This window comes from Emydura macquarii, unplaced genomic scaffold (genome assembly GCF_026122565.2).
Source record: "Emydura macquarii macquarii isolate MOO-44397 ecotype Brisbane River unplaced genomic scaffold, CSIRO-AGI_Emac_v2 contig_1790, whole genome shotgun sequence".
In the NCBI taxonomy this organism is placed as follows: Eukaryota; Metazoa; Chordata; order Testudines; family Chelidae; genus Emydura; species Emydura macquarii.
Window position 1 is genome coordinate 3,707,736 of NW_027131927.1, and position 21,596 is coordinate 3,729,331.

General features: G+C 50.8%; 1 protein-coding gene across 1 annotated transcript in view; it reads right to left on the minus strand.

Annotated features, from left to right (window-relative positions):
• Positions 1-21,596, minus strand: part of CATSPERG (cation channel sperm associated auxiliary subunit gamma) — a 38,396-nt gene that overhangs the window by 12,052 nt on the left and 4,748 nt on the right. Inside the window, exons 5-20 of the mRNA XM_067557250.1 lie at positions 21,468-21,537; positions 18,540-18,695; positions 16,916-17,087; positions 15,694-15,831; positions 14,868-14,933; positions 13,333-13,446; positions 12,397-12,447; positions 11,785-11,914; positions 10,564-10,675; positions 9,459-9,617; positions 8,983-9,101; positions 8,083-8,296; positions 6,724-6,786; positions 4,269-4,452; positions 1,984-2,111; positions 185-265 (exon numbers count right to left, since the gene is read on the minus strand). Coding sequence (XP_067413351.1) covers positions 185-265; positions 1,984-2,111; positions 4,269-4,452; positions 6,724-6,786; positions 8,083-8,296; positions 8,983-9,101; positions 9,459-9,617; positions 10,564-10,675; positions 11,785-11,914; positions 12,397-12,447; positions 13,333-13,446; positions 14,868-14,933; positions 15,694-15,831; positions 16,916-17,087; positions 18,540-18,695; positions 21,468-21,537 — 1,957 coding nt within the window. The remainder of the gene's footprint in view (positions 1-184; positions 266-1,983; positions 2,112-4,268; positions 4,453-6,723; positions 6,787-8,082; positions 8,297-8,982; positions 9,102-9,458; positions 9,618-10,563; positions 10,676-11,784; positions 11,915-12,396; positions 12,448-13,332; positions 13,447-14,867; positions 14,934-15,693; positions 15,832-16,915; positions 17,088-18,539; positions 18,696-21,467; positions 21,538-21,596) is intronic.

Below are 21,596 nucleotides of genomic sequence, written 5' to 3' on the forward strand. Positions count from 1 at the left end.
TTCCTGTGTGACAAACTCTCCCAGCCGCCTTGTTAATCCTTTTGGCAGATTTTCCCAACCCGGCATCTACTGCTACCCAGCGATGCACCTAATTAAGCTATTTGTGCCAAGGGGCTAAGAAGGCAGTGGCGGTATCTTCACTCCCGATTACCTTGCTTGGGGACAGCCCAGTCTTTTATCCTACCTTCAAAGCCATTGAACTCTTCAGAAGGTTCTTCCCACTCAGCTCTTGTTTTGGGTACTGCCCGGTGTCACTGATGGTCACCTGCCGGGGAGAATTTGCAGAATGATAGTCAGGCTCCGTAACTGAGGAAGACAGGGCCCGATCCAACTCCCTGGCTGGGCCCTGAAAGGATTGGGCTCCTAATGAAGGTCAGGGGTTTATCAACACTCGGGGCTTTGATTCTCTTGAAGCATAAAGGGGCCTTCAAGTGAGCAAGAACAATCTGAGAAGCACCCTCCAGGCAGGGCGCCTTTACTGTTCGGCTGCTGTTGTTTGGGGTCCGCACACATCTTGCTCCCAACCCCCAGTGCAGGGAACAGATCACAGGCACAGCTGGAGGGTACGGGTGCCGGGTCTTCCCAGGATGGTCCCTTTTTTGAAGTAGCTGTCCCAGACGAAAGGGATTGGATGGCTTGGGTTTTTGTATCTCATGAGTGGCAACCCTACGTGAGGGCACTGCACGTCTATTCCCTGCTCCCCAGGGCCCACAGGGGGCGGATTGGGGTGTTGCTGGAGTGCACTGCGCTGTAGCTATTCCCTGCTCCAGAGGGGGCGGAGCACGAGTCAGAGGACTGGGCCCAGTGGAAGCATTCCCTTAGCATGGATTGATCCAGGCCCAAAGTGCAATGGCAGAGGTGTGCAAGGAGGTATCTGGGGCTGGAAGAGCAGGGCTGGCTGCAGGTGAAGATTGAAGGACATCAGCAGAGCTTTGGGACTGTTTGCCTCTGTGGAAACTGGAATTTCGTTTTGGCAGGAAGTTCCATGATTTCAAAATTTCTGCCATTCCGGAACTAAACCAAAACATTTCAAAATTGCGTTTCAATCAAAATGTTTCATCCCAACAAAATCAAAATGGTTCGTTCCGATTTTGACATTTTAAAACTTTTTATTTCAACGGTTTTTAAACCGAAACAATGCGTTGCCTTTGGAAATGTCATTTCAAAACAAAAAAAAATCAAAATATTCTGTTCCGAAAATGTCGCAACAGGATGTTACAATATTAAAATGCTTCACTGGACAGGGTGTGTTTCCAAATGCAAGGTTGTGGAAATTGACACCTTTTGATTTTGAGGAAAACAGCATTTTTCATCAAATAACTGTTTTGCTGAAAACTTTCCAGCCAGAGTTAGTGTGTGGGCAGCCTAGGGCTTGGTCGTGGTCTATAAATCCTCACATGGGGAAGAGATTTCTGACAGCAGATGACTTTTTAATCTAGCAGAAGACATCAGAGCGAGATCCAACATCTAGACGCTAAAGTTTGTCAAACTCACACTAGAAATAAGGGGCAAACTTTTTACAGGGAAATGAACTGTTAGAACAACTTGCCAGGGATGGGATGCATTCTCCATCCCTGAGACGTTTACATCAAGAATATCATTCTAAATGCCAGGCTATATCTCAAACAGAAGTTATCGCTTGCTGTATTAATTACTGGGGGGAGTGGGGTTCTCTGGCTTGTATTACACTGGAGGTCTGTGTAATACACTGTAATTACACTGGAGATCAGACCAGATGACCACAGTGGTGCCTTTTGGCCTTCAAAATCTATGACTGTGGCTAGAATAGCAGGACATGCTAGAGGTCAGGATGGAGGAGATGTGAAGGTCTTGCTTGCAATATACTTCAGTCTTGCCAGTGATATCTACCCAAATCCATTCCAACATTTGAAGACGGCTGGTGGGGAAATAGACAGAAATGGCTGCAAAACCAGAACCCTCATACTGTCACCCCTTCTAAAGTAGCTGGCCCGGTGTACTCACCTTATAGAGCACGGAGCCCCGGCTGATGAGGTCCTGTCTGTGGAGGTGTGAAACCACAAACTTTGGGTGTGCTAAGACAATGGTGAGCCACACATAATCAAGGGAGTTCTCTTCCGGCATTTCCCCCACTGCAGGAGAAGAGAAAACGCTTAAACCGCCCTAGCCATAAACAAAGCCATTGGCAATGAATGAGCTGCATTTGCACAGGAGCCCTTGATTTATAATGCACTGCTGATTAAGTTACAAGAGATGCACCTAAGGGCAGATCTTCATCAAATCCACACACCAGCACTGGCCCTATGCGTGGGTGGTGTAGGGCAGCAGGTCTGACACTACAGGGACCCTTCTCCTTGAAAGGTCACAGGTTCAAATCTCACCCACTTGGGTGGTGACAGAACATAGTCACCACCTGTTCATTATATTGCGTTGGAGGTTTGCTGTCCCTATTGCAGAAACGACCACTTTGGCCTTGTCTACACTTGAAAAATAAGTCAATGTAATTATGTCAACTTTCAGCCACCGCTATGGTGGCTCATGTCCACACTACGCTCCTTGGATCGGTGGACTGTGTCCTCACCTTAGGCGCCCTGTGGGCTGCCCCCTCATCCCCACTCCCAGTCCCAACCGGGAGTCAGGGCAGTGAGCGGGGACTTCTCCATGCCCCCACTCCCGGGAGCCATCTGCAGCCCCGTGTCCTGCCCGGCCACAGCTCTGAGCCGGAAGCAGGCTCCAGCAGCCCATTTCTGGGCTCACTGGCTGGCAGGTGCCCGCAGCATGCCCAAGTTCCAGGCTCACAACTGGGCTTCAGCTGCCCACACCCTGGCTCAGAGCTGGTGGGCAGCTGCCGCCGCATGTCCCGGGCTTGCAGCGGGACGGCAACAGTTTGTGCCCTGGCTCGCAGCCAAGGGGCAACCTCCCGTGCCCCAGCTCAGAGTTGGGTGGCAGCAGTCCATGCCGCAGCTCTCAGCCAGGGGCATCCTCCCACAGCTTGCCCGCACCCCAGCTCATGGCCGGGAGCTCAGCAGCAGCCTCCAGCAGTTTGCCAGCATCCCAGGCTACCAGCAGGGTGGCAGCTGCCCATGCCCTGGCTGGGGGGGCAGCCTTCCACGCCTCAGCTTGGAGCCCGGTGGCAGCCATCCTTGTCCCTCCTGGTCCCAATTCTCAGCCAGGAGCCTGGTGGGCTACCACCCTCCTTACTTGTCAATTTCACCGCTCTAGCAGAGTGGTGAAATTGACAAGTATGACAGCCCCTCCACCACTCTAAGCAGAGGCAGGGTCTACACTGAAACTGTCGCCCTAGCTCTGCAGACAAAAGTCCTACGCCTCTCGTCGAGGTGGTTTTATTTTGTTGGAAAAATGGGGCAGTTTGTCGGTGGGGAGGTGACTGCAGTGCGTACACCAGCACTGTTTTGTCGACAAAAGCTGACTTTTGTTGACAAAACTCGCTAGTGTAGACCAAGCCTTAGATTGGCACTAACTGGCCTCAACAGGTGGGGCTCAAACAGGCCATAGGTTTAACTCTCCTCTCCCTGGAATTGGATCCCTCCTGGCCAAAGCAGATCTGTTTTCAGGGGTCAATAGGCAGGAAAGTGCCGATTGCTGCTGCCCAAACTAGACATATGGGCTGAGAAAGGGCAACTAACCCCATATCCTGCTCTCTTCACTAGACCCCACTTCCCTTCGACAGTTGGGAACGAAACACAGGACTCCTGACTCCCAGACCCCGCTGCTCTAACCCATTAAATCCTCTCCCCTCCCAGAGCTGGGAACAGAACCCAGGAGTCCTAGCTCCCAGGCCCTTCTACTTTAATCGCTAATCCCCTCACTAAGTTAGAACCCAGGAGTTCTGACCCCACTGGTTTCCCAGAGCTGCGACTAGAACTCAAGAGTCCTGCTTCCCACTACCCTGGCTCCAGCCACTAGACCCCACTCCCCTCCCAGAGCTAGGGATACAAACCCTTCTGATGGGAGACAGTTTTGCTTAGTGGACAGAGGGCAGGACTGAAGCTCAGGAGACCTGGTTCTACGGGGTGACCTCGGGGAAGTCCATTCCCTTCTCTGTGCCTCAGTTTCCCTATCTGGAATATGGGGATAATGCTACCGACCTCCTTTGTGAAGCACTTTAAAGTATACGGATGAAAAGCACTAGGTATTATTATTATTATCAACTGCCAGTCCCCTGCTCTAACTCAGTAGACACTGGCTCCTCTAATCTCCTGCATATTCATCTAGCCATTAAAATCCCATTATTTTCACATCAAATTCCCATGATCCTCTTTTCTTACTGCTTTCTTCTGTTGACCTGATGCTCAAGAACACCGAGAAAGAATAGACATTATTCTTGTCCAGGTAGATCTTGTTGGGCAGCTTGTTATTGGGCTGAAGGTCATAGATTTTCACATAGCTCTCCATGTTGACATAGACACCTCCTGAGGAGTTACCATTGCTAGCCACGTAAAAGAAATACTCCTGAAAAAGGAAAGGCAGTTTTTAATCTATACCAAACAACAGAGTGTTGACCAATATCTCTGGGAAAATACATATAGACCACATTATCAGTTTGTATTATCCACACCACATACATTGATATGTGCTAAGCACACAGTATCAGTATCACATTAGGTATATATTTCTAGCAGTTACATGGCCTGATTTGGCCTATGTCTTTCTATAATCCTAGTCACGTCCCCTAAGTATCCCGTAACACCTTACATTAGCTGAATTAAGTTTTGGCTTAGGTAGGTAGAAAAACTGTTAGACTCAGGACATATGGGTGTTGGCTGCTAGAAATACGTGTTAACTACTTATGCTAAACAATCTGTTCCACCTTGCACTTAGCTGTGACACTCTGAATTCGTTTCCCAGACCTGAGGATTGGAAGAGCTCTGTGTAAGCTTAAAAACTTGTCTTTCTCACCAACAGAAGTTGGTTCAATAAAAGATATTTCCTCACCCACCTTGTCTCTCTTTTCCCACAGTAACAGGTAGGGAGTTATTTTCACAGGCATGTCCCAAAGCAAAAGGACAAGACATATGATTGTTCTATCTTGGTGCAAGGTGAGGCAGTGCCTTCATGCCCCCTTGCCTTGGTACTTGCAATGCATGCATTCTGAACAAAGAGAGAAGGGGTATACCATAGTACCAGAAAAAATGGCTGAAAGCTGATTGGGTGTTGTAGTTAAGGGGTGTGGCCTCCCTCAGAGACTGACAAAGAGGAACCATCAATCTACCCCCTGATGGGCAGAGCCATGAAGGCCACGCCCACCTCACCTGAAAGCAGAGGGGCGGGACTGGAACCAGAAGTATAAAGGGTGGACCCTAAATTCTATCTCAGTGCTTGACGCAGAGCCGCTGGAGAAGAACGTCTCTCAACAGCTGCTGGAGTGGGAACCTGGAGAGGACTCCGGCAGCACTGAGGACTTGCCCGACCTACCACAGCTGCCAGACAAGTGGATAACCCAGATGCCAAGGAGCTACTGGGACTACCACTGGTGGTGTACGACCGGGAGACAGATGACGACCCCTGGACAGCGGTACACCCCGAAGGGAGGGTAGAAAATGGCCCAGGGACAGCTGACTATAATCCAGCCAGGTTGCTCCCTGAATACAGGTCAGTGTGTTGCGGTTGGATCCCCTCTGACCCAGTGGCGGAACCATCTGCAATTGATAGGGCCCTGGGCTGGGACCAGTGGAGTACAGTGGGCCCGAGATCCCTGCCGCCTGCCACCAACTGCGCTTGGAAGTGGCAGCCTCCCCACCTTAGGCCAAGAGGCCTACATCTGTCTGCCTTCCGTCTGAGCCAGGAAGACAGACTTTGGTGCACCACCCTGCATGAGGGCCTGAACACCTAGACTGCATTTTAGCTCTGCCTTGCTTGAGGGTCAGAGCCCCCTGAGACTGTTTGGTGCTCCACCCTGCCAAAAAACCATAGACCTCTCCCCCGTCCATCTGGGGAACAGACGCAGTTTGACTGCTGGGCCCGCTGGCTGTTAGACAAGCTCAGCCCTAGGACTTTGGGGGTGGAAAGACTGTTGGAGACCAGCAGGGCTAATGGGAGGTCCGTGGCTCAAGTGAAACCTGCTACTGGCTTCCTGGCTGCCTTTTGGCTGGCCCAGCCTTCAGCTTGCACTAAGTCACACAGCTCGAACTACTGCATCCTGCTGCCACAGTTCCTCACGTCCAACAAGACCGAGGGCCGGCTTGGTGCCTCTGCAAAACCTGCAGCCCCAGGGAGCTCGGAGATCAAGGGCTGCTGCAGAGCTGGGAGGTAGGGGCCGCATGGGAAATTCCTTCCAGTCACTGGATACATACTGCTGATTTATTCCCTACAGAAGATTATAATGTTAAAGACTTTTTCCAGCCCATGGCTACCAAAGGTCCAATTCTGCCACCTTCTGACTTTCAGGACTTGCTACCACATGCAAGAAGAGTCCTTATTCATTGCAATTATTATAACTGTTTTTGAGAAGTGGCCAATCTCCCTTCTTTGTACCACCTTTGGGAGGAACTCAGAAGTTATTTAACTGCAACAGTCAGGGACAGAAGGGAAGGAGAATGATAATAACTGCAACGGGAATTTATTAAGACAGGATGGAGGTATCCAAACTAAAATCTGTCCAAGCTATCAGAGTTTACAAACCTGTTTCTAAAAGTATATAACGCTATTTAGATGAGAAACAAACACTTAATTTGATCTGTTGGGTTTTTTGGTAGAAAAGTTATTTTCAAAATCTTCTCTTACTGCGTATTGCTTTCTGTTTTTCCACCAGCGCCAAGTTGGGTCATGGACTGGGTCAGCATAAGGCTAGAAAAAATAAAGGACTTGCTAAATTACAAGTCATCTGAAAACACAATACTTTCTCATGAAAAGCCCAAGTCCCTGTTGTAGACTATCTGAGCTTTTCTTTGATAATTCCTGTTATTTCCTATTCACATTAGCACCCAAATTGTTAAATCAGAAAATTGTTAATCACATCTGAGACATAGCCACTGCTGGGGTGGACCGTAGCAGCCATTTAACAGCACACAGCAACATTGCCTACTCACTTCGGGAGAAAAAGTGTGGAAGAATCCTGAAATTTCCAGGGGCAGATTTGAACCACCTACATTAGTACTTGGGTTAAGATCCCTGCTCTGCTGAAAAAGTACTAGGGCAGTGGTTCTCAAACCTATTGTATTGGTGACCCCTTTCACACAGCAAGCCTCTGAGTGTGACCCCCTGATCCCTATGGGTGCCTCCCTCCCCATTCACCCCTGACCACATGGGCACCCTCCCTTTACCCCTGCACTCCCCACCCTTCACCCTTATCCCCTGCATCCCCCCTCCTGAGCTCACCTGGGGAAATTGATCTGCATGCATGGAGCAAAGCCCCTTCGAAGGCTGCTCCTCCACCCACCCCGGGGGACTGTGCGGGAGGGGGGGGGGAGAGCGAGGAGCAATGTCAGGGTTCCCTGCATCCGAGTCACTTTCCCCACTCACAGCCCGTGACCCCCACATAACCACGTAGGTCGCGACCCCCCAGTTTGAGAACCAGTGCACTAGGGAATCTTTTGGAAGCACCTCACTTCTGGCTCCTCTGAAAGACAGCACCTCCAGGGGGTTGGTTCCGACTCAGCCAGACTGCTGCTTCCTGAGTTAGGCTTGGTCTACATGAGCAACGTACGTCGGTATAACAATGTTGTGCAGGGGTGTGGAAAGTGGACCTAACTCCAGATGTAGACAGCACTATGTTGGCGGGAGAGCTTCCCCTGTCAACAAAGCTGCCGCCTCTTGGGGATGTGGATTACTTGTGTCAACGGGGGAGGCCCTCCCATCCGCGTAGGTAGTGTCCTTACTTTGCGGCAGCCTTTTCAGTGTAGACAAGCCCTTAGTATCACCACTTCTTGGTGCAGCTTGAGTCGGGCCTGCAGGTCTCCCCTCCAGGGCTGACAAAGCCTGGTTCTGTGTGGCTAACAAGACACAATGCAGTCACAGATGCCGGGCACTAGTGTTGTTAGAAACTCTGAACCACCAACCTTCCTACCAAGCGCTGGAGCTACAATTAACTCTCCTCCCAGCCCATCACTGAAAAGCAGCTGAGAGCGGACAAGAGGAGCTCACCCTGCTGTAATCAGAGTGCAGCCAGAGCAGCTGATAGATTAGGCCCTGGTACACCGCCAGAGAGATGTTGTTGTGGAAGCCTGTTCTGTCCATGACATCCGGCGGCTCGGTGCGATAGTGTTCCATCCGGGTGAAGCGCTGGGGGGCTGGGAGGTCCTCGATGCGCATGACCGAGAAGGTGCAGGGATGGAAGAACTTGATGTAGTCTGCATTGCTGAGAGAGAAATGGGGAGACAGGAACAGAGTGAGGGTTTGCTCCAATACGCACTGGCTCATCACAAAGGTGGGGGTGCTCTTGTATGTTGCAGTGGACTGGGGGTGGGGGTGGAGTGTGTGGACTGGATGGAATCAGAATCGTTCACCTGTGTGTCATGAGTCCTGTACAGCTAATAGCTAAGGAGAGCTGCAGAATCAGAGTTAAACACACAAGAGGACTTGAGGCTGCCTTGGAGATTCTGAGGTGGGGCGCTGCACCTGTGAGCTGGCCTGCTGTGTACAGTTTCTGGCCCCAAACCTGCCAGGATCTGAGCACCCTTAGCTCTTTGGGACCAGTGGCAGGTCTGAGAACAAGGCTGGATCTCAATCCGTGAGACACGGTGCTCTGACAGAGCCCTGGATCTGGGTTCTATTCCTGGAGCTGCCGCTGCTTTGCTGGGCAACCTTGGGCTAGTCCCGTCCCTGCTCTGTGCCTCAGTTTCCCCATTTGTAAAATAGGCTAATGAAAGTACTCTCCTTTGTAAAGCGCTTTGAGGTCTAGGAATTATTACTTATACACAGTTGGCAGCTCAGCCTTGGCAGAAGTAGGCATAGCTCTGCTGTGGGCATTGCAGCTGGCTCAATCTGCGCTGTCAGCTTGGGAACAGTTTTTACCGCCATTGCCCATCCTTTGCCATTACTCACTGGAACCGCGCCAGATGGTACTGATTGACGATGAGATGCCGGTACGACAGTATATAATGGAGAGGGAAGTTCCTCTTAATGAGCTTTCCCTCCCCATGGCCATCCTTTATGTAAACCAGCTGAAATGAGAAGTACAAGAGGGTGTTGGATTGAGGGAAGTGGAAACATGGACGCCTGTCTCTCTGTCCAGTGCAGGCGCCCCACACTCATGGCCAACGTGCTTCACATGTGACCTTGAGGAAGCTCAATCCCCACGGCATCTGCTAACAAGGCTGCCAGTTCTGCAGTGGCTGCTTGGCCCTGGAAACTTACGTGAGATCGCTCATTAAGCCATTGGCCAATCAACAGCTGACAGTTGGTAACGGGCAGCTTTCCAGACCATAGACCAGGGCTAGATTCAACCCCCTATTGACCATTAACAAACCCCTGCGCCACTCGGCCCTCCAAGATCTCTGACTCCTGCTGCCTGGACTCACCTGCTGCAGTCCATCTTTGTCAAAGAAGAGGCTCACAAATTTCTCATTCAAGCTAAACTCCTTTGACCCTCTCATGAGCTGTAGACTGAGGTACATGTTCCAGGCTTCAGAGGGGTAGAGTTGACTGATGACCGAGCTGCCTTCCACAGAAAACCAGATCTGGAGAGCCAAATAGGAAGAGCAGGCAAAGGGAGCAGAGACCTCGGAAGGTGTCCCTGGAGGCACACTGTCCAAAGGAGCTGTTTCATCCCCCCTGCTGAAACGCAGCCACCTCTGCAGACATGGAGCATGGCAGCTGTTTATACAGGGATTGTCCACCCAACACAGAGCTCTCTCTAGTGGGGAGAGAGTGCGGTCTAATGACGAGCACAGCCTCCTGACAGTCAGGACTCCTGGGTCCTATGCACCATCTGCTGTGCAAGACCCTTCCTCTCTCTGTGCCTTGATTTAACCACTCGTACAGGGGATAATAACATTTAGCAACTTCTTGGACAGGATATGAGGCAGCGTTAGTGGCTGTATAGCGTACTGAGGTCCTCCGATGAAAGATGCTACACAAAAAGACAGCCATCTATAACATTACCAAGTACTATTCATCAGTAGACCTCAAAGCAGGTCAGTATCATTATCCGCAGTTTACAGATGGGGAAACTGAGGGTATGTCCACACAGCAAAGAAAAACCCATGGCTGGCCCATGCCAGCTGACTCGGGCCCACAGGACCATTTCATTGCAGTGTAGAGTTCAGGACTAGCAAAGTCCCACCCTCCCTGCTGCTTCCCACCCTGCAGGGTCCTAGAGCCCTGGCTACAGCCTGAGCCCAGACATCTACACAGCAGTGAAAAGGCCCCGCAGTTTGAGCCCCCCAAGCCCAAGTCGGCTGGCATGGGCCAGCCACAGGTGCTAGTTGCTGAGTAGCCAGACCCTATGATGCAAAGAGGTGACATGACTCACCCCAGGTCACCCAGCTAACCAGTGGCAGACCTGGGAATAGACCCTGTCCCCAGCTCTCCCCAGTCACAGGCCAGGGCACTATCCCCTAGACCACACTGCATCCAGTCGAATGAAACGCCCGCCAGATCCATCCAAGAACCATGCCACGCTACCTCCTCCGAATCTGTCACGCACACGAATTCCCCTGCATATGACTGAACGAAGTAGCTGATGGGGGATCGTTTGGAAAAGCCAGAGAGGTGAACGTAATTAACCAAGTCGTAGCTGCAAGGAAAGCACAGGGCAAGTGGGAAACGTTACAGTCCATTGCTTTCATTCCCCTTAAAGTCTCTCCCAGAGGATGAAAAGCCTGGTGCCGTCTCCAGCTCTCCTGGCAGTGGGAACTCTGCGCCCCAAATGTGTTGGCTCCAAGCTTCTCCAGTAGCAGCTGCGCACTGCCAGAGTTTCACCGCCACTATTGCCCCTCTGGTTTGTACCTTGATCTGTCACATTTGTGTTGGCTCTAATCCAGCATCTGGAACTTTTACATTTCACTGAATGTTTTGCAATAGTCATTTAATTCCCCACACAGCTCTGCCAATGCATCTTAGAGTGAAACCCACCCTGAGCAGACAAAAGCCTAGGTATTACATGAATTCAATCAGTGCATACTTTGTGCTGACTCTCTGCACGGCAAGTGAATTTCACCCTTGGGCTGCTGTGCAAATCTGGAGTGATCTCACGGACCAGTGCAATTGAGATCAGACTCAGGTCCAGAGCTTTGGGTCAAGACTGAAATAGTAATTTGGAGTGCCCCAATTTTGGGGGTGTCTAAACTGAGGCACATTAAAGGAGGAGGGCTGATTTTCAAAGCAGATGGGGAAGGTCTCAGAACTTTCTGAAAATCAGGCCTCTGGCTGGGCCCGCAGAATCACTCATCTCTTTTGAAAATCTCAGCCTTAGTCTTTAACGTCTCATCTGAAGGATGAGGTACTTCATGGTACTCGGCTTATCCACTTTGCTCTGCTGGGGTGACCTGTGGTTCCAAGGCCCCACCTAATGCCCTAGTCCTGCAGTTGGGTCCATCCACCTAGTTTCTTATGCATGTGAATGGTACCAGTTGTAATAACTGGGCCTACAAGTGTACCCGAGTTGGGAGTTCCACTGTAAAAAGTGAGTTAGGTTCATAAGGTGTCACGTTAACCTATAATGACAAATGTAAATGGGAAAAGGTACGAAAGGCAGGCAGACTGAGTTAGCCCACACAAAAATGCTGACTGATATAACTGAAGGACCGTGTTAAAATCATGCCTGCTAAACAAGACAAGTGCAGAACCAACTCATCGGTTGCCTCCATGAAATTTACCGCGGATTGATAAAGACTTTGTTCTCACCTTTGTAATATAACGTTGCCCCAGATGTACAATATTGTGCTGAATGGGTTATAGGACATCCCTCTTGGGATCAGGGGAGAATCCGTGTATTCTTCCGGCCCCAGAAACATCACAAACTCTTTCTCAGTGGCTGCAAAGGAAAGGTGGGTGAGACGTGGCAAAAGTGTGTCTTCTGCAAGAACTGGAGTTCAGAGAAGAGCAGAAAAAAAAGATCAGGCTGCCTGGAGATTTACTGGTATTGTTACGCTGAAAGATGCGAATGGCTGGCATCCGGTAAGGCTTTTATCTAAAGACAATCCCAAGCCTCATTAAAGCCAATGGGAGGCCAAGAAGTCTTTCAGACCAATGGAACCAGCAGTTGTATCCCTTTAAGTAGCAGAGAGCTACAAACAAGAGGGACCACCCAAGTCACAGGGCAAGTCACAGGGGGATTTGGCTGGCTGCCAATGCAGGGGCTAGCAGATTAGGTCATGTCTACACTAGCACGTTTACAGCGGCACAGATTTACCGATGAAGCTGCGCGGCAGTAAGATCGCTTGTGTAGCCACTCTATGCCGACAGGAGAGAGCTCTCCCATCAAAGCCTGTTAGATATTACAAAATGGGGTCTTACCTTTGGGTATGAAGCGAGGTACATGGTACAAAAGCCCGAAAGCAGAATTGACTGTAATCAAACAAACATGGGAATGACAAGTTACACTCCAACAGCCATCTGCTTATTAAGTCAACTCCCCTTATTAAGTGAAATCTGTGTAAGTACTGATATGGCCCTTGTTACCATAGAATCACAACCTTTCATGGGCTTAGCCTCACCGTACCCTGTGAGGCAGGACAGTGCTATTATCTCCATTGTGCAGATGGAGAAACTGAGTCACAGAGAAGCTAAGTGACTCATCCAAGGGCATGTGTGCCACCACAAGTACACTGCTACTTTTAGTCGTGTTAGCATGGGTAAAGCTAGTGCAGGTATGTCTACCCAAGCTGCAGTTGCACCTCGGACTGCAGTGTAGACATACCCTTACTCCTGGCCTAGGGAAATGACCTCGAGGGGGCATTTCAATCCCTGTCACCATTCTGTCTACGGCCTCTCTGCTGAGGCTGGCACAGTTTGTGGTGATAGGAACAGTTATTCACCAGGAGCTGGACTGGCCAACAGCCACTCATTAGATAGTAATAATTTTCATTAGCTACTAAGCCGGGCTGTATTTGAACCAACAAACTAGGCAGGAAAAGGCAGCCGCAGAGCTGCAGAGTCCTCCTCCATGGTCCAAGTCTATTATTAGATCATCATCTTCACAGCCACCGACACACCCGAGATAAACTAATACCTTCTGCACGCTAACTCCCTCCTGGGGCCATTGGGGCTAGCAGGATCTGACAGTACAACTCTGCCCCCGCTGCCCGCACTCAGACAGCACACTGAGGGACCAGATTCTCAGTGAATGAACCTCAGCGTCGCTCCATGGGCTGCAATGGAACGACGTTGATTCACAGCAGCTGGCTTGACACTGGTCTTTACACTTGAATCTGTCCAGAACGATGGCCCGACCTTGATCGTAGGCCATGATGTAGTAATTGGACTGGTTGCTCTTCGTCTCTGTCACCAGCAGCACAATCATGTTCTCTTCCAGGAGGCAGACAGCCCAGAGAATCTTGCAAGAAACTGAAAGTGGACAGAGAGAGAGAGAGAGGCAGCAAAATCTTTCTGAACGGCTCTTTCTAAACATTTCTGTGGCAATGATTTTGAACAAGTGACTGTATCCTCAGCTGGTGTAGCATATCACTGCTTCACTGTACCAGGCACTGGTAAGCCCTCACCTGGGACAGTGGGCTCCACTTCTGGTCCCCCAGGCTCAAGTAAGACGGATTCAAATGGGAACTGGTGCAGAGATGGGCTCCGAGGACAATCAGGGGACCGGAGGGGATCTCATGAGTGGAGAGAAAGGCAGGCTGAAGCTATGTCTACACTTCAGATAAGTGGGGTTCTCCCCTCACTGTAGTCAATCCACCTCCCACAGAGGCGGTAGCTAGGTCGACGGAAGAATTCTTCCTTTGAGCTAGCCCTGTCTCCTCTGGCGGAGAGCTTGGCTGAACTACGTCTCTCAGGCGTGTGGGTTTTCAGTGTAGACCAGCTCTGAGAAGGCACTGGATTGCTCTCTATGCATATATGAGGGAGATAATAAACACAGGAAGGGAGAAGAGCTACCGAAGCTCAAGGACAATGTTAGTAGGAGAACAAAAAGGTTTGGACTAGCCAGGAATGAACTAATGCTGGAATTTAGAAGGTGTCTAACCCTCAGAGGAGGGAGGTTCTGGAAGAGCCTCCAGATAGGAGCAGTGAGGGGCAAAGAACCTAACTGGCTGGAGTGTGACGAGTTTGTGACCGGGATGACATGGCAGGGTTAGCTGGAGAATGGACTGGAGGACTCAGAAGTCCCCTTGCAGTCCTGTGTTCCCCGGATTCAGGGAGGCTGCACCAGCTGAGGAGCTGGCTTACTTTTTGTTGTTTAAATGTTTCTTACTCCTGCAGCTGGGAGCTGGAGACTTCACTCATGTACTTGTTTGGGGGTTCATGCCAGAGCCTTTTTCTCTGGAACTGACTCCCCCATTTATCCCAACACAACTGGAGTCTGTTGAATTTCAGCCTCAGGAGCTTAACAGCTAGGCTCTTTTCCCACGGTCGAACTGCAAGTCAGTGGCAGGGCTGAGAACAGACTCAGAGTCCTGACTCCCTTCCAGCCCCCCCTGCTCTAATCACTAGGCCCCACTCCCTCCAGAGTTGGGAATAGAACCCCACAGCTTGGGGATTTCTGCGCTAGACCCAAATGTTATCATCCGTGACGCTACTGCACAGCACCACGTAAACACGCTGGGCTAGAATCTCAGTGGGTGTAAATCTGAATAGAGCTACGTCTCTGCCTGTTTCAATGGGATCTGGCCCCATTGACTCCACTGGAGTGACATCAACTTTCACTGGCTGGAGATCTGCCCCCACTGACTCCAGTAGAGTGACTCCCGTTTATACCAGCTGGGGATCTGTTAATTTGGGACACTGAGGAACACCAGGACCCAAAAGGCACTTACTCTTCAAATGTTCACACACTGTCTTCTTCCCCGCCGTGAGAGAGTCACAAAACTCAACGGCTCCATCTGGTGGGGTGAAAAGAGATGCAGGGTTTCAGCCAATCAGGCCACAGGCGCCGCCCGCCGCCCCCCCCCCCCCCCCCCCCCCGATATGCATGCAGTTGGCTTGCACCTATCAATTACCCAGCATCGAAGCCACCTCAGGGCTAAGGCACAGCGAGGAAGGATGGTCTCCTGGTTCAGGCTGGGACTCGGGAGATCTGGGTTCATTCCCAGCACTGTCACAAACTCCCTGCGTGACCCTGGGCAAGTCACTGTATCCACCAGGGGCTCAATCCCCCACCTGTAACATGAGGATAACGATCCCTTCCATGTCTGTCTTGTCTCTCAGCATGTGTTTGGGCAGTGCCTGGCACAATGAGGTCCCTGAACTCAGGATCTGTGCAGAGCTCAGCGCAACAGGGCCCCGATCTCGGTCGGGGTCTGTGCAGCACCTACTGCTATAAGGCCCTGATCTCAGTTAAGGCCAGTAGGGGCCACACAATAATAATAACAGATGTGGCCTTTCAGGCGATGCAAGTGGCAAAACTGTAACAGCTGCCGCTTTTTCATATACAGACACAGAGTGGTCTCCTCTCCCACGGCTCCCAGTCCAGCTCCCTTCACCACTAAATGACGTACCTGTGACACCAGTGCAAAGGGGATGGAGCAATAAACATTCTAAGAGGGTGGTAGCCAGTCAGTGGAACACTGGGTCAGGTCCTAAGCTGGTGCTGGTATGAATCAGCACAGCTCCCGGGGCGAGGATCCGGCCTGCATGTCATACCGTGAATGGTGCCAAGGAAGAATTCTCCTTCCTGCCAGCCCCCTCCTAGAGCAATCACGTACTCGGAGTCGTTGTGGGGGAAATGCACAGGGTTCAGTTTTGACACGCAGACCTTGTTCAGCACACGGGTCCAGAGGGCTAGAGAGAAGAGAGATACTCTGTCTTAGGTACCCCAGTGCTACCATTCCTGTGTTGCAGGAACTAAGGTCCAGAGAAGCTAAGCGATGCCCAAGGTAACAGATGAACTCCGCAACAAAGCAGGGAATTAAACTGCTTTTTCCCACCTCCCAGGTTAGTTTCCTAACCACGACACCTCCTTCCCCTTGTGAGCCATCCCCAGGAGCTGTGTAAACGAATCAGATGCAGACTCTTTGTTTTATTGTATAAGTGAGACAGAGGTAGATATCGATTTTTCCTTTACTGTTATGATAATGGTATAGCACTGTTTAATGTGGCATAAGTGAACTCCATCTTGTTAGTTTCTTGAAGTGAGCTCTTTCCTGAAACTTGTACTATTGAACCTAAAAATATCTTGATGAATTCTCTTTGTGTGTGTGAGTGAGGAAGGTATGTGCAGGGCATCAAAAGTCACCAGCCTAACTGCTCTGATAACAGAAAGGGGAGTGAAGATGCCGACTGCCATCCTTCTAACCCAGAAGGCCAAAGAATGCATATCAACGACCTAAAGTGCAAATAAATGACCCTAAAGTACAGAAGGATCCTCCCTGGGAACAGACAAAGTACAGAAATAAGAGAATGGTCATGCTTGCAATTAGCTGGTGATTAACAACCATACTGAACCTGGAGGCAGTATAACACAGCAAGGCCCATAGACTTACATGAGAGCCAGCAAGTATAAAAGATGGGGGTAAGAACATGGAAACTTTGCATTCTGCAATCATCATCTTGGAGCATCGGATTCGCAACCGACAGAGGCCTGGCTCCCAGACCCAGTCCCTCTTCATGCCCAGACTAGTTGGTCACTAGGCTGGCTCGAGCAACGCATAAAAGGACTGGTAATTATATGACACCAGCTTGCAGAACTTCTTGGGTATGAATGTGTGTGTGCATGTGATTGCTTTTTGATACTCTTACATGTACAATAAACGTGGCATATTGCCTTGTCCCCTTGAATACGATCCTGCCAGTCTTTTCTTTTATAAGTATAACACCCGTGGGGTGGGGAAGCTGATGGGTCTTGGCCATCTCTGGTGTCTCTTACCAGATCCTGGTACATGCAGAGAAAGGACAGAATAGTTCCCAATGAAGTAATAGACCAGCTGGTTCTGGCGGATGAAGAGCACGCTTTCTGTAGCGATGGCATCGAAAATGCCAGAGGAGTACACTTCCAGAGGGCAGTTCAGAGACCCGATCCAGCAGCTGTCAATCCCCACCTGAAGCACAGAGAGAACAGAGGGGTAGTGGACCAGATCCTGATCTCAGTTAGAGGCTGATCCTGCTCCCATTTCACTCAGCGGCAAAGCTCCCAAGGCCTGCTCCTCTGTCTCCCTGAGCCTTGTCATTGACCCCAGTGCCAAGCGGGCACTCTCAGGTCTGAAAGGCAGCGTTTTACACTCACTTTGTGCTGCTGTAAATTAATTCACAAGATGCAGACTCTCCCTGGGGACCCCGCCTGGGTCTGGCCCACAGTTCTTCAGTGGATCATACTTCTTTAGCTGTCCTTCCTACCAGTTCTGTCTTGTTTAACTTCCCCTCTCTCGGCAGAGCTCTGTAATCTTCTTAGGGAACTGATTACTCATCATTTTTCTGAGCATTTCCTTTGGCTAACCTTGCTTTTACTGCTGTAAATCACTTGTTGGAAAACACTCCTGTTGCATGCCATCCGGCTTAGTTCAGATTCCTAATTCAGAGACTTTCACACCTTTGGGAAGCAATGCAGCCAGCAACACAGGGCAGCGAAGGAAGGCGGCATCATGAGAAGACCCCAGGCCTCAGTGACTTCACTAGTGCAAGACTGGGCCCGGGGGAGGTGAGATCAGAATCTGGGATCTGGCTCAGCTTCTCCACTAAACAACCTGAGCCCAAATTCTCTGTGGGGTAAACTGCTGCGGTCAGTAGAGCTCAGGATCTGCTCCCTGATGTTTTACTGACAATGCCGTGATCACGTTTCTGGGAGTGGCGTGAAGAGATCACTGGAGAAAGAAGGCCAGATTTTGACCTCATGACAACTGCATGCCAGCATAACGTTACTGCCTTCAGTGGCATACCTCCCACTTCACACCATTGTGAATGAGATCCAAATCAGGCCCAGCGCTGGTAGAGAATATCGATTAAGTTTGCAATACGCTTCAGCATGAAAGGGGCAAAATAAATATATGTTATATCATTGTTGTTAAATCAAAAATACGATACCAGAGGCTAGACTGCAATTATACCAGCTCCTGCTGTTTCACAACACACCAGCAGCCTGCTCTCTTCACTACACTGCACTCCTCCCTGGATTTGGAAAAAGAACCCAGGAGTCCTGACTCCCTGTCCCCAGCTCTGACCACTAGCTACACTCCCTCCCACAGGCAGCAATGGAACCCAGGAGTTCTGACTCCCGCTTCTAGCCATGAGTTATCTTCCTTCCCCTCTCCTGACTTGTAAACTGAGCCAACCTGATGTGGAATCAGACCTTGCAAATAAACACGTGACACCACAGCATCACCACAGGACCCACTTTTCAGACAACGGCTTCGATTCTGATCCCTGTTCCATCGGTGTAAATCTGCAGTGACATCCCTCCTACGTCAATGGCAATGGGATTGAGCTCTAAAGGGTGGGAGTGTCCCGCTGCAGCTGCATTCTGAAGGGACCCGATCCCCCTCCCTGGCTTTCTTTACCTCCACTGCAGTGAAATCTGCAAACTCCGAGTCTGAGACCAGGATGATTTTGTAAGCCTGGAACCCCCCGAGGATCAACACAGGGGCTTGATTGAAGGTGGACCAAATGGGACGGGTCTGGCTGTCCAGTGACATCATATCCTTCAGTGCAGTAACCTAGAACAGCAGTTCCAAACTTTTTACCAAGGTGACCCACCAACTGCATTTCGTCAATTTTTGTGAAAGGGGTTTATTAGCCCCTTACTGAAACTTAGTGGGTCTTTTTGGTTCGCCATCTCTGGAGGAAACAGGTCCCTGAAACAGACACAGCCCCCAGGGCCTGTGGAGAGAGGCCAACTCAGGTCAGCCTGATTGACAGGGCAGACAGGCCAATAAGGGAGCCAGGAGGGTGGGGGGAGCCCAGCCCCCCTGTGAGCTGGAGCTGCCTGCTTGGGCATACTGGAGCAGAGCAGAGCAGAGCAGAGTAGACTAGAGCTAAGGTCAAAGGAGCCTGCAGCTGGAAGGCTAGAAGAGAGGAGCACAGAAAGCTGAGCTGAGCTGACCCGACCCGACCCACAGCAGCAGAACCAGAGGGGCATCCCAGAGAGCCAAGCCGAGCGCAGCTGCACCGAGCAGAGTGAAGCAGGAGTTGGGGCTGGAGCCCTCTGAAGCTGGGTGTGGTGAGCAGCTGAGGAGAGTGAGGGGGACCCTGGGAGCGTGTGGCCACCGCCACAACAAGTATCTGACTCTCTGCATCCCTGCAGCGTAGCCAGGGCCTGGACAGTGGGCCTGCGACGTGTGACACAGACCGTGAACCTTCCTTACACCCCGGAAACACTGTTTGTGGTGCCCCCATGCCAGGGGCAGTGCTGGGTGTTTTCCTTTAACCTTTCTCCTCTTTTCTTATTTTTTATTTGATGTTTGATTGCTGTTTGTTTAATACATTGTATTGCTTTGCACTGTATGGAATAATTAGTGGGTCAGGGAAGTGTTCAGTGCAGAGTTAGTACCCTGGAGTGGGGACACCCTAGCCCCTGGCCTAAGGGACCGGCAAAATTGGGGGTTGAGCCCCAGGAATCCTGGGCCCAGCCTTTTCAGGGTTACAGGGACCCCACCACGCAGAAAAGTGGGAGGGAAGCCCTCGAGATCAGGTGGGCCTCTGGGTAAAGGGAGTGGAAGCAGGGACTCAAATCCTTTTGCTAGCCAACTCTACCGGGATAGTGTATAAGCAAGGAAAGTTCCCCACAATAGCGAGCCCATTCCCCTGCTTACATTTGCAACCCGCATAGAGTCCACATTTGTGGGGGGAGGCCCCCCAAATCATATTCCAGCACCTTTCTCATCTTTCCTGGCTCCTCCTCCTCCTCCCCCCGCTAAGGGGGCACCAACCACCCTCCACAGCACCTTGTGCCCCGACACAGCAACTGCAGCTGCTCCTCCGACGTGACCGAGCCAAACCTGCGTGGACCAAACCCAGCTCGCAATGCTCAGAGTGGGGAGCCGAAGCCCCATGGGACAGGAACCACTGCTGCAGTGTGAATACAGGGTGGGCTCGCTGTGACAAAGTGGGAATTTTCTGTAATATTTTTATGAAGCCAATGTGTGCCTCAGTTTCCCTCATATTTTGCATGGCTACCCCATGGTGGAAGAAAGAACTGTTTGCTCTCAGGGCAGGCTCAGAGATGAATGTATGAACATCTCCTGGTTTGACCAACCCCATATGAATGGAGAATCTTCTCAGGCAAATCCAATCACCAGGACATTGATACCTAGCAACCCGCAGCACAGAGGGAGATGGTTTTACCCACCTCTCAGCAGGGAAGATGGGGAACAAAGGCCTGGAAAGGTGTGTGTGTGTGTGTGTGTGTGGGGGGGGGTAAGAGTGGCTGTGGAAAGGAGTCTGGGCTCTCACCGGGAAACTGACGGAGAGATACAGCACTTGAACATGGGGTTTGCTACAGCTTAGCTGAGCTCTGGGCTGACTAGAAGAGTCTCCACTGTAACCTTCAGTTCTCTGTGCTGACCTAAGGGCTTCCTGGGCCTCTCTGACAGCCACTGCAAGTGCTGGGAGCCTGGGTGAAGTGCATTTATCCCTGTGGGGCGGAAAAAGCCCTCCCAGGAGGTTTTCTCAGCTGGACTTCAAGGGTAGAGCTCAGGGTGCGAAGCAGCCAACTGGAGCCCAGAGGTTCAGGCCAGGTGGCGGCGAGGCCACCCACATGGCTTACCCAGTGCAGGAAGAGTGGAACCCCTTGGGGGTTTGGCACACTGAAGGGGGTCCTCCTAGAGGCTGTTCCAAAGCTGAGGGCCTAGCTCTGATCCACTGGATCCTTGGTCTTTGTTCTCCACCTTGCCCCACATACCCTGGGGTCCCCTTTCGCACGGGGTCCTCAACCTATCTAGAAACGTCCCATGACCCACTGTTTGGGAAACACTGACCGAGAAGGTGCCCACAGCATCAGGGGAGAAATACCACTTTGACATGAGGGTGTGTCTACACCACAGTCGGGGTGTGGGCCTATAGTTTGCATGGACACACGTGAGCGAGCTTTAATCTAGCTAGCTCGGGGACCGATAGCAGGGAAGCTGTGGCAGCATGGGTGTTGGCCTGGCCAGGCTTGGTAGAGAGGCAGTGCGGCCTAGCGGTTAGAGCCCTAAACTGGCACTCTGCAGATCTGGAGTATATTCCTGGCTCTGCTACTGGCCTGCTGGGTGACCTTCAGCAAGTCACGTTCCCCTTTCTGTGCCTCAGTTTCCCATCTCTAAAATGGGGATGATGATACTGCCCTCCTTTGAGATCTACAGATAAAAAGCACCACAAAAGAGGTTGGTGTTATTCTAACTCATGTTAAAACTACCTCGTCTTCTCTAGGATTTGACCTCGTATTAGCTAACATGAGTTAAGAACACAGCTTTTTTTCTAGCAAAGACAAACCCTTTACCACAGTTTACCTTCTCTCCTAGGGAAGATTGTAAACCGTTCTCAGTTTCCTTCACGTAGCCATTAATATTCATATAAAATCTATAAATGGCAAAGAAAAAACGAGTTATAAAAAATACCTTTGTCTGGATTCATTTTAA